The sequence below is a fragment of the Rosa chinensis genome, chromosome 7, assembly GCF_002994745.2.
Source record: "Rosa chinensis cultivar Old Blush chromosome 7, RchiOBHm-V2, whole genome shotgun sequence".
Classification (NCBI taxonomy): Eukaryota; Viridiplantae; Streptophyta; class Magnoliopsida; order Rosales; family Rosaceae; genus Rosa; species Rosa chinensis.
In genome coordinates this window covers 67,873,405-67,889,279 of record NC_037094.1, presented here as the reverse complement: position 1 = coordinate 67,889,279, position 15,875 = coordinate 67,873,405, and the positions used below count along the sequence as shown (strand labels likewise).

The 15,875-nt window shown below is 38.7% G+C and overlaps 4 protein-coding genes across 5 annotated transcripts; 2 read left to right on the top strand and 2 right to left on the bottom strand.

Moving 5' to 3' along the window:
* The first annotated feature begins 308 nt into the window (after nucleotides 1–308).
* LOC112179174 lies at nucleotides 309–1,294 on the top strand. Its single transcript, XM_024317515.2, has one exon. It carries the CDS (start codon nucleotides 467–469, stop codon nucleotides 1,061–1,063), a length of 597 nt encoding a protein of 198 aa, XP_024173283.1. The 5' UTR covers nucleotides 309–466; the 3' UTR covers nucleotides 1,064–1,294.
* A 273-nt stretch (nucleotides 1,295–1,567) lies between these two features.
* Nucleotides 1,568–7,571, bottom strand: LOC112179173 (CTP synthase). Its single transcript, XM_024317513.2, has 22 exons — nucleotides 7,250–7,571; nucleotides 6,988–7,067; nucleotides 6,819–6,905; nucleotides 6,646–6,696; nucleotides 6,442–6,559; nucleotides 6,295–6,351; nucleotides 5,873–5,937; nucleotides 5,618–5,701; nucleotides 5,312–5,362; nucleotides 5,157–5,219; nucleotides 5,005–5,051; nucleotides 4,640–4,709; nucleotides 4,495–4,557; nucleotides 3,926–4,015; nucleotides 3,802–3,840; nucleotides 3,411–3,560; nucleotides 3,253–3,330; nucleotides 3,082–3,167; nucleotides 2,726–2,774; nucleotides 2,551–2,631; nucleotides 2,188–2,281; nucleotides 1,568–1,937 (listed from the first exon to the last, which is right to left on the bottom strand). The coding sequence occupies exons 1-22, from the start codon at nucleotides 7,365–7,367 to the stop codon at nucleotides 1,873–1,875; spliced, it is 1,686 nt and encodes a 561-aa protein (XP_024173281.1). The 5' UTR covers nucleotides 7,368–7,571; the 3' UTR covers nucleotides 1,568–1,872.
* Nucleotides 7,572–7,954: 383 nt separating this feature from the next.
* LOC112179634 (inactive protein tyrosine kinase pTKL) lies at nucleotides 7,955–10,145 on the top strand. 2 transcript variants are annotated; one of them, XM_024318088.2, is made up of 3 exons: nucleotides 7,955–8,246; nucleotides 8,518–8,591; nucleotides 9,251–10,145. In XM_024318088.2, the coding sequence occupies exons 1-3, from the start codon at nucleotides 8,067–8,069 to the stop codon at nucleotides 9,807–9,809; spliced, it is 813 nt and encodes a 270-aa protein (XP_024173856.1). In that variant the 5' UTR covers nucleotides 7,955–8,066; the 3' UTR covers nucleotides 9,810–10,145. The 2 variants fall into 2 exon arrangements, with proteins under 2 accessions (XP_024173856.1, XP_024173855.1); XM_024318087.2 differs by having other exon boundaries at nucleotides 8,518–8,615.
* A 185-nt stretch (nucleotides 10,146–10,330) lies between these two features.
* LOC112179633 lies at nucleotides 10,331–12,708 on the bottom strand. The gene is made up of 6 exons (XM_024318086.2): nucleotides 12,573–12,708; nucleotides 12,459–12,498; nucleotides 11,962–12,121; nucleotides 11,725–11,803; nucleotides 11,178–11,433; nucleotides 10,331–10,765 (listed from the first exon to the last, which is right to left on the bottom strand). The coding sequence occupies exons 1-6, from the start codon at nucleotides 12,685–12,687 to the stop codon at nucleotides 10,510–10,512; spliced, it is 906 nt and encodes a 301-aa protein (XP_024173854.1). The 5' UTR covers nucleotides 12,688–12,708; the 3' UTR covers nucleotides 10,331–10,509.
* Nucleotides 12,709–15,875: the final 3,167 nt, after the last annotated feature.

Genomic DNA, 15,875 nt, shown 5'->3' with positions numbered 1-15,875 from the left:
ATATATATTTGGATTTAATTTCAGTTGGGTAATTGGTTGGAAATTAGCAAATGTTTAGTAATATCTTTCCAGCCGCGTACAGCCGTGTTCCCAACGAGTAGTACTCACAAGTCACACCATCAGTCACATCATCATCGCACCAAACCCTCTCTCTCTCTCGCTCTCTTTCTTTCTTTAATTTCAATGATAAGCAACATCACTTTTTTTTTTTTTTTTGAGAAAAGCAACATCACTTTAACGCGTACAAGTTAGATGATCGACATACTCTCTCTCCAATTAATGTCCATATATAAACAGGCACTTCTGCTGCCTCCTCTCTCCATCACCACTAGCCACCTGAAAATCTATCTCTCCAAGCTCGATCATACTGAAGCGCATTTGTGTTCCTCTCGATCAGTGAGCTAGCATTCGTCTTATTTATTAACACAAATTCAAACTGAGTTGAAGATCGATCGATTTGGTGAAAATGCTGGCAAAGAAAATTTGTGATGCTGATCGTGTTGGTCAGAGAGCATGGAAGCTGCTGCGTATGGCATTTATATGGGCAAGAAAGGGCGGCGTCTTCAAACACCGCCTCATGATGGAACTGAGGGTCGTCCCCAAGTTCCTTAAGAATCACCTTGGCACAAATGCATCAACAAAATCAAGACCACAAATCCATTACTTTGAACGCGAGTTCTCCTTCGACAAGACCCCCCTTTTCAATCTCAAAATGCACCGTCCACCCTCCATGCGCTTCAACATTCCTTGCCTTAACCCCCCACTAGTACTGCACGACGATGACGACCATCTCTCTCATTCTGATCATTATGATGAAGGAAGGAAGAGCATCCTTACAAATTCTGATCAAGATCGTGATGATGATGGTGATGATCTTGACCAGGGGATAACATCATCAGAAGACTATGGTACAGCTGCTTATTCATGTGCTAATTATTATGAGGACGAAGCAGTTGACAGAAAGGCAGATGAGTTCATCGCCAAATTCTATCGGCAAATGAAGCTGCAAAGACAAAGTTCATACACACGGTACAATGACATGTTAAATAGAGGCGCAAACTAAACAACTTTTCGTGCAATATTTTCACTCCATTTTCATCTCTATCGCCCTTCTAGTTTTATTTCTTTAGTACTATATAAGCGCTTTTACGTTTCATTGTATGTTGCAAGAGACACTGGCACTTTGTAGATACCGGAGTTCAGAAAACTATTACCCTTCCAATAAACAGATTCATTGGTCCCCCTTCTATGACTAAGCTTTCACAATGTATTTGTTAATGACACATTATGCAATTTTGGAGCAATTTTCTGTCTAATAGGATTAGGAACATGGGGCCAAAATGAATGCCAATACTTTGATCCCATCCATGAGAGACTAAATTATGTAGGGCTCATGATGGCTTGACTGTTAGCTGTTGTTAAAGAAGAAATCCGCTTGGCTTCATTTGACAACTAGTATCCTAGTATATTCATTTGAGTTGTCAAAAGCCTCGAAAAGAAACCTGACAACACATAATCCAGAAACTCAAGCAGAGGAGATTACAGTGTAAAGCGAGAGAAACAACGGTTAAGACCATGCGATTGAAAATAATTATATTAATCCTTGGTAATATTATACTTCGATATACCAACACTATCTCAAGTGAGACAGACCGTTCAATACGATAGCAGAACTTAATAGCTAACCCTCAAAATGGCACTTTTCAGCAAATTATGTATTTTATGCCAACAGTTCTTGTGAACATTCCTAACTATTCTGAAAGAGGCACAACACAGAAACAGCTCAACCGGAAGGCCAATTGATCTTCTTGTTCCATGTGGGGCTTGTCACATTCAATATACCTTGAACAGATGCACTGAGACTCAATTCTGTCAACTATTGCTTTGATTCCCACTAAGATACGCTTCCAACTGCCCTGTTGCTGCCAAGATAAGACCTATAATTGCAATGCCAAAGATGTCAACTCAAGTGCAGAGATCCAATGAATTAAGAGAAATTTTCTATTACAAGGAAATTTCTAAGATATAACAGCATTGTGTATTGCCCATGATGCAAACTCCTCTATATCTTGATTATAGTTCAAATATTAGAGATACAGCTAATGTACATTGTAATTCCCTGATGAATTATTTTTGTTAATAGTGGTAAATGTGAGTAACTGAGTATATGACATCTAAGAATGATACCTAGAAAAAGAGCTGAGGGCCTCCTAGGCCTTGATTTAAATTCTGGATGAAATTGCACTCCTATATAGAATGGATGACTTGGAAGCTCTAAAATCTGCAGAGGAGAAAAGTCCAGAACTTCAATATTTAAAACCATTTCAAAGAAAATCAGTAAACTTACCGGTGCACATACTTTTTTTTTTTTTTTTAATATATAAGAACCGGTGCACTAACGTCAACCACGTAAATTGCCAGTCTTCAAAGAAAACACTTTCCAGTGTATAAAAGAATAGGAATTTGTGCAACTATAAAGAACTAAATTCTGACAAATGCTCAAGTTAAAGTAAGCGATGCAGCCAAACATCAGACCAGATTAGAACCCACCTCCATTCTTCTTCCGCTGTCATCCTTCCCTACAAATTTTAGGCCAGCTTCTTCAAGAATTCCAATGACATCTGGGTTTACCTGCATTAGAGTATCAGACCATGTCAACTACATACAATATGCTTGTGACCTTGTGTAACATCATGTTTCCACTCGAACTGAACTTACAACTAACCTCATATCTATGCCGATGCCGTTCATCAACATACTTTGAGTTATGGTACCTAGCAATTGAGAGCAATAAAAAATATTAAGCATGTAAAAGAGTGGATCCTAAGCAGAATACTCTTCAAAATACAGAATTCTTAAGAGGTGATCTAGTAAAGGCTGAATGTCATTAAAGACTTCCACAAAAACCAAGCAAGAAAGTATCGGACTTCAATAGCATGTGCCATGTGTGCTTCTGGACTGCAAGAGTTGGGAACACATGGCACATGCATTGTTTTGTATAAATGCAACAGGTAATCAAATTTGCAATAACTGTTCGTTTATGTTTTTAATAAAATTGAACTTAAAGGACCATGAACATACAGTTTTGAAGTAATGCAATCAGGAGTTTGAAAAAGTGTTCTTCTCGATCCTAATCTCATTGTGCTTCCCATATGTGTTCTTGAACCCTACGGACAGATATAAGACAACCGTTACAGTAGTAGCCGTATGTATTTCATAAATGAAGAGGACAATATCACCCTAAGTTTGTACCTCAGGCATGAAAATTACAACAGGATTGGGTGTTTGTGCATCAAACTCGGTGCTGTCTGCCCTTTCCAGACCCAAAACCTAAAAGAAATAGTTTAAGTAGAGCTGATATATGATCTTACGATTAGAAGAAAACATGTTAGAGAAAGAATGTTACTTACAGCTCTAGCAAACTCAATCACAGATATCTGCATCCCCAAACATATCCCAAGATAAGGAACATTGTTTTCTCTGGCATATTTTGCAGCCAAGATCATACCTCGTACACCACGATCACCAAATCCGCCAGGAACCAAGACACAAGCTGCATTCTGCAAATGAAGAGTAGAGATTCAATGCTAAAACATCCCATAAAAACCAAAAACCAAAATCTTCTTTGGTAAACTACAACAAATTTGGCAGTTTTTGAGTCCCAGCATCAAAAAGAAGGGTGGGTGGGGTGGGGAGGAATCTCATAACAATTCCTTATTGGTCAACCTTATGTATCATGACATAATAACCCAGACCCTGAACGGGACAGGCTAGAGGATCATAATTTAGCATGAAGCATACCCTTAAAGTCTCCCACGCAGCAGCATGTGCTTCTGGTGTCTGTATGAGAAGGGAAAATCTTAAGAAAAGACCAGTTTAAGAAAGTGAACCAAATTCTGCATAAAAGCTGAAGGCAGATCAGTACCAGTTTAGCACTATCATCTTCAAGGTCCGAAGCAGCAATCCAGTCAATTTCTGGCTTTAGAGAACATGCAATGCAAGCATGCAAAAGGGCCTGAGAAGAAAATTAGAGTAATAATTGACTAATTGTATTTCAGCGATAGAGGGTCATATTTTTTACAAATTTCAAATCAGCAAGCAAGAAATAAGCTTTCAAAAGGATAGGCAGCTATGAGTCGTTCCGTAACCAATCTGAAAACATTTTTTGTGTTTTGAGATAAAGGGGTCTCTTACAATCTAGCTAAATTGATCATTTTCTAAAACAGCAAATTGCTCTCAGATAGGATACCTAAACAACCCCACATTTTGACATACAAGAATCAATCCAATCACTGGTCCAGCTAGCCATCCAAAAAGCAACTAGCATGTACATGATGATTCATAAAAGAAAATGTAATGTAACAAGCATCTAAAGAGCTGAGCCACAGTAAATCACAACATCACCTAATTCATAAAGTAAATTGATATATTGATAATTAATAATAAATCCCAGAGTTAAAACCCATCTCCAATGGAAAAGAAAAGAAATTACACCTTCACTACAGACAGATATGAATCTGTGAGGCCAACATACTTTCCCACCATGGCAATCCTGACCTACGAATATCAGAAGATCCTCATGAATCAGGGGGGGAAAATGATAAAATGATCCAGCGAGCATCGCTAATCTAATACTAACAGAATTGGTGAGATTATCATAAGTCTCTGCCATCTTGGTCCAATCTCTCAAATCAGGAGGTGTAGCAATGCTGAAACAGCAAATTGAACACAGTAAGTTAAATCAATCAAGCTTCCTGTGGTCTATATGACAATAAAGTTCCAACATCATAAACAGAATCCATCATCATCATCAGAGAGAGAGCGAGAGAGAGAGCAGTGAACATATGTATCAACCTCAAGAATCCAAGTCAAGCAGAATTCTACATATAAAAATTGCCATGGTCTCATGACAGTGGACCATTTTCCACAAGCTGATGCTGGCTAGCCCTCCATTATCAAAATTTTAAGACTTAGATGTAAATGAATTAAACAATAAATGCTTACCTTAGTAAATTAAGTTGTTGAAGAATCGACCGATGAGCATTTTGGTTCTGACAGCAGTGTGTCACAGAATCTTTAGAATAAATAATTTTAGGTAAAAGCATAAAAGAAGTATTTAGTCCTCGAAGGAGGCAAAGAGTTATTATTAAACTCACCCTAAGTAAGAGAGGGACATGCCAGATGTTTGGAACATCATGAATATTAAGAATATTACCAGCCTGTAAGAGACCAAAAAAGAAACTAAGACTGAGTTTGGTTCAAAATTTCAGAAATAGAAAATCACAATATAATAACTTCAGCAACAACTTACTGCAACATGACAAAATTGTGAAAGTTTCTGCTTCGTATTTTCCAATAAAGGCTGCAATACAGTCACCAGGAAAACAATGATTCATCTCCACAATAATTTTTTTTTTTTTTTTTTTTTTTTGTAGTCAGGGGAGGGGGGTTGGATTATAAAAAGAGGTTGCCACATTATATTTTACAAAGAGAGAGTCAGGTACATCATTATGAGGTTTCCAAGAAAACCTCAAATGGGAACTAACGAAAACATTCTCAGGCCTAATACTGATCTCACTTGGTGTGAATGTAGAAATGAGAATGGGGGAATAGGTACCTGCGCGGAGCGACATGCTAATAGATGAGGAGTCAAGCCTAATGCTCTTAGCTCCCGCACACTATGTTGTGTAGGCTTTGTTTTCTGCATGCATACACAAACACACACCCGGAGAAAGAGTCATATTCAACTAAAAACAGGATGAAGCAAATTCTTCTTTAAATATACTTAAATTTGATCTCTAGAACTACAATCTAATATGGGGGAGCTAATGAATGACACATAAGATCCAATAATCAAAGGGAAAAATCTTACTTGCTCTCCTACAACACCCAGTACCGGTATCAGGCTCACATGGATAAGACAGAAGTTTTCTTGCCCTGAAGAAAGAGTAAATGGTCGCAAATGACTGTCGTTTCAGAAATTGACAGTTCATATCAACTCTATACGGAGAATAATAAGTTACTTTCAAATAGGACATTTTCATCACAGAATAACATCCCGGGACCAGAAAACTGTAACTATACATAATGCTCATTACATATCAGGCCATAATCAAAAAAATTCCTAATCAGATCTTACTGCATTTTAAGTAGAGCAACAATTGGATGATCAATATTTAATCACACAGCACACAAACATAGTAAGCCAAGGGAGGCAAGCATGTACGTGGATGTAGAGATGATCTCATAAACAGAATCAACAAAACCCTCAAAGAACAGCGTATAAAACCTTACCGACCGAAAAAGACAACTGCCGAAGAGCCTCAATGAATGGCATTGATTCAATGTCCCCTAAGAAGAAAGAAAGAAACTTTATCTGCTGCAGATAAAGAGTAAGAATAATGAGTCACCAAATGTATTTATGTTTTAGCTATTGCTTACCCACAGTTCCGCCCAACTCTATAACACAAACATCTGCAGGGCCCTCTTTTCCATCCACAGGAATGAGAGAAACAGATTCAATCCAATTTTTGATGGCATCGGTGATGTGTGGAACTACCTACATCCACTCAAAGACCACGGGAAGCCAGTCATCAGTACTTTTAAGCATTGAGGATAACAAAAAATACGATTGTCCTTCATCACCTGCACAGTCTTTCCAAGATAATCTCCTCTCCGCTCCTTGTCAAGGACCGACTGATAAGACAAAAAAAAAAAAGAAAAAAAAAGAGGAAATTGCAGGGTTTAGTTTTTGATGACATTTAATAAAAGCAACAACAAAAGTAGACATGTGGGGATTCAAAAGATATAGGAGGCACCTGATATATCTTGCCGGTCGTAATGTTGTTGTCCCTAGTAAGAGTCACATCTACGAAGCGTTCGTAGTTACCCAGGTCTAAATCAACCTATGAAGAATAGAGTTTAAGGTCAATTAGTAATGTGTGGACAAATAATAAGAGTAGTGCCAAGAGGAATAGGGTAAAATACCTCTCCACCATCATCAAGAACAAAAACCTCGCCGTGTTCAAAGGGAGACATGGTACCGGCATCCGTATTCAAGTAGGGATCTGCAGATTAATTGTTTTGTTGGCAAATAAAGGTACTGAAAGCATCAATCTTGAAACCCCCCCCCCCCCATTACGAATATGCAAGTGCAAAGCAAGAGTGTTGTTGTTGGATGTCATACAAACTTTTAATTGAAGAAAAATGGAGATTTTTATGAGAGATGGAAAGAGAAAGGGGAGAGAACCAATTTTGATGCAGGTGACGCGAAGGCCACAGGCTCTGAGAACGACGCCTATGCTGCTGGCAGTGACGCCTTTGCCGAGGCCACTGACCACACCTCCGGTCACCAGAACGTACTTCATTCTCTGGAGCTCTTCTCGTTCGTGTTTTTGTGTTAAGGTGTGAGAGCGGGAACAACCACAAGGACTGGGCTCTCAGCTTTTATATGACGGACAGTCGCCGTCACGGTCAGAGTCACAGTTGGGTCGCTTTCCTCGGCTTTTCTCTCTCGCAAACTCCTTGGCGTTTGCTCTACAATTTCATTAATCATTTTTTAAACCAATCAGAGTCATGTGTTGCCATCTGTTATATTTGCCGGGGAAGAGGGAGGTGATTACTTAAGTGGATAAGGATAACGACGGTCCAAATAAATAAGATTAATCACCTAAACTCTACCAAAGAATGCATTGCTGGTTGCCTTGGATGATTATGATTATGATCCTAATTTCCTCCCTCAGTCCCTTGTGGATGGATGATTCATTCCCAGCACTTAGCATATGCTACACACTTTTTCAGTGTTAATGTTTTGTTTTTTGTGCTGCTTCCATTCCATATATATGCTGCTTTTGCAAAGTATACTACTTTCCATGAGGACAAAGTTGGGATTTACACATGTGTAAAGCAAAGAGACTTTCTCTTCTTTTGATTTGGCCGTATAGAATGAAAAAATAATATATAAAAAAAAAAAGTAATTGGGCGAGGGAAACGATGTCGTTCGATTTCTGATAAAAGAGAGTGCGTTTGATGAATGAAAATCTGGTAGAGCAGAGGAAAGAGTAGTAATGCGTCCAGAACCGAGCTCGAACATTTCAGAATGTTCATCTCCGTCATCATCATCACCATCACCATCACCATCGACCCCCGCATCTGCATCTGCATCTGCATCTGGAAAGAGAAGCAGAGATCCTGAAGATGAGGTTTACCTCGACAATTTCCACTCTCACAAGCGTTATCTCAGCGAGGTCTTCTCTTCTAATCATTCTCCTTATTTTAATTTTAGGGTTTTTTCATTCTTACTTTGAGATTCCTTCAAACAATCTTCCTTTCTTCTTCTCTCTCTCCCCTCCGTCTTCTGGAATTTGACTGAATCCTATGTCAATTTTCTTTTATAACTAACTCTTGCCTTATTCTCAATTAAACATATCATCTTTAGCTGAGGCATTGCAAACAATCAATGACATTATAGTCTCCACTTCAGTCACTCTATAGCCTCACTCATTGTTTCCTGTGCAGATCATGGCATCTAGTTTGAATGGACTTACTGTTGGAGATCCACTCCCTGACAATCTCATGGAATCTCCTGCAAGGTCTGAAACCATGTTTTATGCAAGGCAACCTTCTGCATTTTTCCTCCTCACTCCGTGTCCTAATGATGCCGCTCAGCTTAATTACTAGTCCCCCTTTGACTGTATTAGCTTTTAAGTTTGCAAGAATGTGATAATATTTCTTAGTATAATGAACTCAATCTTGGCCCTTTGTTCATGTCATCATGTGGTCAACCAGCTGGATAATTTCAGTTTGGGTCATAGTCTCATAGATAGGTAGTGCTACACAACTCTTGAGAGACGTTGAGTTCAATTTATAGCTGTCCCTGATGTTGCTTTAAATTAAATCTGCCTACTTTGAAGTTTTCTGAAAATGCAGATGACATGGTAGTAGGCTAGTAGCATGCACGTTTAGTTTCTTTTTCTCTTCTCAAAATTACTCTATTTGCTTACTAGTATGGATTTGTTGTTGTTGAATTTCTCTAGATAAGTAGACAGCGTGAATCATAGTCAGATAGAAGACATTAGCATCAATGATCTGAGCATCCCTACAGCTTGTTTTCTTCCTTAAATATTAGATCTGCTAATAGGTGATGGCACTGCTTTCTCCGTTTTGATATTTTCTAGTAAAGAGAAAACTGCATTTCCTTTCCTTTATTATACTCACTTTATTTTTATTTTGCTTAACTTTATGTTTCCAGGGATGATATGCCCTTAGAATACTCACCAATGTCAGAGGACTCAGATGACTCTCGCTTCTGTGAGAACCCCATAAACACGTTCTCCTCACAACATGAGAGCACCCCTTCTAGTCCAGTCTCTCCGTATAGGTACCAAAGACCACTTACTGGGTTTCCTTCAACTTGTTCGACTAGTTCGCATCCTTCACATAGCTGCGCTCTCACTAATTTCAACTGCTCACAGTCCCGTCAACGAGGCTCTGATTCAGAGGGGCGATTCCCATCATCACCTAGTGACATTTGCCACTCAGCTGACTTAAGGAGGGCTGCACTTTTACGGTCAGTGCAGATGAGAACACAACCTGTTGGTCCCCCATCTTTTGAGTTGACATTTGGTTCAGGGCATAGTATTGAAGGCGAGGAGAGGCCATGCTCCTATATGAAATCTTTAGTTGATGAAAGGGATTACCAGATTGGTGAGTGTTCTTCTATGGGTATCTCAGAGCCTGACTTCAAGGCAGAAAAATCATGCAGGATGATGAATATGGATGTCAAGGGGACTCATTCTGCTGCAGATTAAATGCTTCAGTTATTGTTAGGTGAGGTCTTGCGCAACTTGCAGATTCTGGAGTGCCATACAAGCTTTAGGTTTTCTCTTTATTTGCTGATGGTGCTGCTAACTGTGGGGGTGGAAAAGGTACCATATTTCAGTAAATATGCACCCTTTATTCTGGGAAGTGGGGATAACTCATCTAACTTTTATACTATTATTGTAAATCAGTCATGTAAATTGTTGTTTACCAAGACCTAGAGGTTCCAAATTTGATTCCCTCTCATGTAAATTATTTGATATTGTTAACTGCTTATCTCTCTTCTACCATGCTCTTGAATTTAAATCAATTTTAGTGTATGTCTCCCTCGGGAAAGAATCTCATCTTTTTGAGCTAGCTAAATAATTTGCTGGGACATTCAGCAAAATTAACGGTAGAAGAGTGTCAGGATTTGGAAAAGTGTTTCAACAATGTGGTTTGCCCTGAGTGCCGCCTCTGTAGACCTCTTTAAAGCAAAACAAAAAACGAAAAACTGTTGAGACATTATAGCTCAGATATCTACAAAATCTAAACTCCATTGAACCTCTTACTACTACAAAACCTCAAGACCCTGCATGTCAATTTGAACAAATCAGAAATCAAAAATGGGCATCCAAAATTTTTTGGTTAACTTTCACAATTCTCATAGTATCACTATGTGAAACATTAGCAATCGCATGGTTCCCAAGCTCAGTCATCCTTGGAAATACTAGTCCTGCTGCAAGAATGAGCTTCAAGGTGCACCAAGGCATTATGCAGATACTCCAAATCTTCTATGCACACGGTCTTCATGATGACTTGCCTTTTCACTTCAGCCAACTGACGGCTTAAATGTAATCCCACATTAAAGTTACCATTACTTTCCTTGCTCATCACAGCAGGAGTGGAGTCTCTATGATGTAATTTAGCTGACCACTCATGGTCATTCATGACTGTATCATTCAACCTGGCAGCCATACGCATAACAGAAATGAGAACAAAACTTAGAAACTTATTCATGCAGTACTTGATAAAAAAAAAATAAATAAATAAAATGAGAAACAGTAGAATATGATCAACACCAATATCATCTCCACCTCACACTTTACCAGGACTTGATTCAGTGTCAGATCAAACAAATTCTTAGGTAAAGTTCTTGCTGCTCTAGGTATCCAATCTAGAATGTCAAACAGAAGTAGTACTTGAAAAAATTGTACAAACCCTCTTCCATCTAAAGTGAATATAATCAGGGTGAAATGAGTTTGGCCACCCACAGTGATTGTCCTACTTTTAGATTAAAGTACCGTATTTAATAGTTATGCAGTGAGAGACAATGCAAAAGCAACCATGGAATCAAAAGAATATAAGTAGTTTCATACTTTGCAACTATGCTGTCTATGTCAGCATTGTCCTCAACGCTAAAGAAGGCATCCACTGCATCCTCTTTTGTTCGCACAAGCCCCTCCAAGCAACCATAGGACGTACACATAGAATGTATCGCAGAATCAGTGGTCTCTGAGTTGATGTTGGCAATCCTAATGCTAACTGCCTCTTTGTCAACTAGTGGACTAGGATCAAAGCAATTTACAGAAACCTCATCAGCCAAAAAAGGTCTCTTGCTTGCTTCTACACTCTCTAAACATGCACATTGAATACATATTAGACAACAATGGAAAAGGAGGATGGGGAAGTTAAAAGTAGATTGAAATAAACCTCCACTCAAGTATCAATATCACATGAATCTAGCTTCTTTGGTTTGACCCCAAAGAAGCATGAGAGATTTCAGTAAGAACAGAAAGAGATTCTTTAACCGGGGAAGGTTGATTGCATAATGCATATGTTTATCATTAACAGAGCTGGACTATGTAAAGCGGTGAAACATTGCTGCAGTTTTCAAGCCTGCAATGGCGGTTAGATTAGAGTTACCCAGTTTTGAGGAATCATTTTTCAAGCTGGTGCTGCTTTCTAACGGCACTCCAGAAGGTTTTCTCCTACGGTTAGCTTTCTGATTGAAATTGAAATTTGTAAGTATGCATGACATGTTAATAATCATGGAAATTCAAGCATACACAGTAACTTCATTGGATGTGTGAAATTTTAACAAAGCTCAAGCCAAATAAACAAACATCACAGAGTATCCCCGTTGGGACATGTTGAGGATACCTTATTATAAGGCTCAGGTTTCTCCGTCATCAACTTCGGAAGACTAGTTGCAGCTTTAGGCAAAGGGGATCCCAATTCTGAGAAGTCATCATCTCCAGAAGACGAAGACAATGCCCTTGTAATGAATGTGTTGATAGAATTATCTATCCAAGCACTACATCTGCCATCCAAAGAGCAAATTGATTTGTTTCTAAAGCTTTATTTAAGAAATTGCCATAGTGAGAAAAAAAATGTGGTGGGATTTGAATTAAGCAATTGTAGACAACACACTAGCTAGCTTCATTGTTGACAGCACACATAAACTAAACAGAAGCTTCAGAAATGATTACTGCAAGGTTTCCTTCTAAATAATTAAAAACGGAATTTTAACTAAAAGCGAGGACTAGTGTACAAAGCAAAATCCTGAGACAAAGTTGAATATCGCCTACTAGAAACTGGAAAGCACGGAAAACACATAAAACTCTGATGGGAGAGTGAGGGTGTAAGAAAGTAAGTACCGAAGCTTTGCCGCTGCCAGTGAAATGAAGCCATGTTTACCTGAAAAGAATCAAAAGCGTTATGCTCAGAGTCTGTTGAATTTTTAAGGCAAAGTAAGTAAGAAAGGTTGTTACCGGTGAAGGCTCGGAGCCGGAGCCTATTAGGGTTCAACATCCCCAAACCGCGCCAAAGTGTCAACGAGGAAATGGGACGCCGTCGATCGATTATAGCAAAATAGTAACGGGCCATGTCATTTGTAAACCAACGGGTCTGCCTAGTGCAAAGGCGGGCCAGAAAATGTTATTAGCCCATGAAAATATTATTATCTCAGAGGCGTAACAGTACTACTATTTACCAAGTTTAATTCTCTAGCATTGAATAATCTGCATAGTATCCTTACTTACTTGGATAGCAATCCGTTCTCCTATTTATTTGTAATATCTCATTCAATCAATATACACATCTATTCATTGATACGAAATCTAAGACATTGATAACGTATCACGACTCTTAACATACAACTCTCATCAACACTAGCCGCCAAAATAAATCCTAACAACAAATACTTACCTCACCATGGGAGAAGGAAGCCTGCCCCCAAACAACGATTAGAAACATACCAAAGGAAATGATGCTTAGGACAGCAGTGATACCACCAATACCTATTTCATTCATCATTTAGATCTCCTAGACATGGTTTTGATACCAAAACCATTATTTGGAGATAATTATGACACATAGCGCCACTCCATGAGCATAGCCTTACGCGCAAAAAACAAAACAGGATTCATTGATGGCACAATTAAGAAGCCATCACCAATTACACATCCTAATGAGTATCAACAGTGGAAGAGGTGCAATGATATGATCCTATCAATAGTGGTCAGGCACTGTGCTGCAATGCACAGTTTGAGCATTTCACATGCGTCGAAAGGGTTTATCTTGGGCCTAGAAAGCCTTTGGGTTCCCCTTGACAAAGTCAAAAAAAAAAAAAAATGATATGATCCTATCATGGATCCTAAACTTACTCGAGCCTGACGTTGCCAACAGTGTCATCTATGCTAAAACCGCACATGAGGTATGAACTGATCTTAACGAACATTTTTCTCAAAGTAATGCCCCTCGAATTTTTCAGATCAAGAGTGATGTAGCCTTACACACACAAGATCAGTTGCCTTTATCGCTTACTACACAAAATTGAAAGGATTATGAGCTGAATTAGCCTCCTACCACACCATTAAGGAAGCATGCATCTGCTAATTAGCAAAGAAGTCCTTGGGTGAGAAAGAAGAACGAGAAAACTTGATGCAATTTTTAATGGACCTAAACGACTCATATGCAGCCACAAGAGAACAAATCCTCCTCATGAATCCTCTCCCAACTGTTAAGAAGGCATAGTCCCTTGTTTTATAAGAAGAAAAACATCGAGAACTCACCATCACTCAGGGTACTACAGAGAACATGCCCCATATTAGCTAACTACAGAGATAGTTCTACTTAGGCCTGGCAACGTGCGGGTATAGTGCGAGTACGGTGCGGGTTCTTAACAGGTCGGGTTCTTAACGGGCCAACCCGTTAGCTTAATGGGTTTTGCGGGTTTTCCGTTAGAACCAGTTAAAACCCGTAAACATTTTTTTAAATTTTTTTATAAACTTTTTATCAAAGCAATTAAAACCAATTAAGACTTATATATATAACCCCTCATTTGCCATTTTCTCTATATGAACTTTTTTGGTTTTCTATTTTGAAATTTTTTATTTTTTATCTTTTTAGATTTTTTTTCCTTTCCTTTTCTGACAAAAAATAATTAACAAATCACAATTATATGACGATCTAACGGTCAAACTCTCACAGATCACCTAGAGGATCATCTTTACCGATTTATACGATGATCCAACGGTCGGATCCTCACGGATTGACCTTAGGTTCATCCTCTCAAAATTATACAAAGATCCAACGGTTGGATCACCTAGAGGATCATCTTTACCTATTTATACGATGATCCAACGGTCAGATCCTCATGGATCGCCCTTAGTTTCATCCTCTCAAAATTATATGACGATCCAACGGTCGGATCCACACGGATCGCCTTTTGAATCATCATTGCACAATTATACGAAGATCCAACGATTGGATTGTCCCATATCACCTTTAGAATCACCCTCACAAAATTATACGACGATCCAACGGTCGAATCCTCACGGATCTCCTTTTGAATCGTCTTTTCACAATTATACGAAGATCTAACTGTCGGATCCTCATGGGGAATAAGAAAAATTATAAAAATGCCCTGGTTAAAAAAAAAAAAAAAAAAAAAAAAAGAATTGAACCCATATGGGTAATGGGAAATGGGTTTTTGGGAAGGATTTTGAGTTAATGGGTTCCAATGGGTTTAGCCCGCAAAACCGGTTAATTTGTGGGTTTTTTGCGTGCGGACTTTTTTTAGCCCGGATTAATTAACGGGTGGGTTTGTGCGGGTTTTAGCTTGCAGGTATAGTGCAGGTTTGCGGGTTACGGGTTTAAATGCTAGGCCTAGTTCTACTTCAGGCCAAGCCTCACAAAGACCACTCAACAAATTCTCTTAAGGAAATAATCAAAGGGGTTGCAACTACTATAATTATGAAATTATACAATTGATAAATGCTACTTTCTCAACGGTTTTCCTCCAAGTCATACAACTAGAGTTTATATTCCAAGCCGAAACTTGACAGAGCAGAATTGAAGCAATCAGTGCAATCCTCAACAGTATCCAAACCACAATTCTTAGGGGGAGGATTGAAACCCCAATATCAATCCTGGAAGCATCAACAACCATCAAACAGAGCCAAACATGTTGCCCACAACGTGCAAAGTCACCATGGCTTATCCAACGAACAAATTCAAACTGTTGCCCCAAGTTTAACATTGGACCAATACACAAAGATCATGGAGACAATTCAGAATGGTGGTACCGCTCAATATCAATCCCGAGGCAAATTTTGCAAGTCTGTCTTTTCTGTTTTATTATTATTCTCAATATACATCTGATTTGTCAAAAGCTTGGGTAATCGATAGCGGCACCACGGATCATATAATCAGTTCACAATCCTTCTTATCCCACACCATCTGTGCAATTGCCAAATGGTACAAGAGTCCACATTGATTCTATTGGTTTCATTTCCTCTGACAAGAATATTACACTTAAAGACATACTTTGTGTACCCTTTTTTAATATAAATTTGGCATATGTTGCTAAACTAACCAGATCCTTAAATTGTTGTATCCTGTTTTTCCCTGATTTTTGCCTTTTACAAAAGTTGGATTCCGAGAGGATGATTGGATTGGGTGCACGGAATGATGACCTCTATTATCTTTCCCTAAACATGATCAAATCTCCTCTCCCATTGTCTCTCAATGTCTTCTCTACCCAATATGATCTCTGGCACAAACAGGTTGGC

Coding starts and splice junctions, on each gene's coding strand:
- LOC112179174 (XM_024317515.2), top strand. CDS start 467: ATGCTGGCAAAGAAAATTTGTGATGCTGATCGTGTTGGTCAGAGAGCA.
- LOC112179633 (XM_024318086.2), bottom strand. CDS start 12,687: ATGGCCCGTTACTATTTTGCTATAATCGATCGACGGCGTCCCATTTCC. Junction 12,499..12,572: donor CCGGCTCCGAGCCTTCACCG/GTAACAACCTTT, acceptor GATTCTTTTCAG/GTAAACATGGCTTCATTTCA. Junction 12,122..12,458: donor CTGGCAGCGGCAAAGCTTCG/GTACTTACTTTC, acceptor TTTGGATGGCAG/ATGTAGTGCTTGGATAGATA.
- LOC112179634 (XM_024318087.2), top strand. CDS start 8,067: ATGCGTCCAGAACCGAGCTCGAACATTTCAGAATGTTCATCTCCGTCA. Junction 8,247..8,517: donor ACAAGCGTTATCTCAGCGAG/GTCTTCTCTTCT, acceptor TTTCCTGTGCAG/ATCATGGCATCTAGTTTGAA. Junction 8,616..9,250: donor GAAACCATGTTTTATGCAAG/GCAACCTTCTGC, acceptor TTATGTTTCCAG/GGATGATATGCCCTTAGAAT.
- LOC112179173 (XM_024317513.2), bottom strand. CDS start 7,367: ATGAAGTACGTTCTGGTGACCGGAGGTGTGGTCAGTGGCCTCGGCAAA. Junction 7,068..7,249: donor CGTCACCTGCATCAAAATTG/GTTCTCTCCCCT, acceptor ATTAATCTGCAG/ATCCCTACTTGAATACGGAT. Junction 2,632..2,725: donor GGCATCGGCATAGATATGAG/GTTAGTTGTAAG, acceptor ACTCTAATGCAG/GTAAACCCAGATGTCATTGG.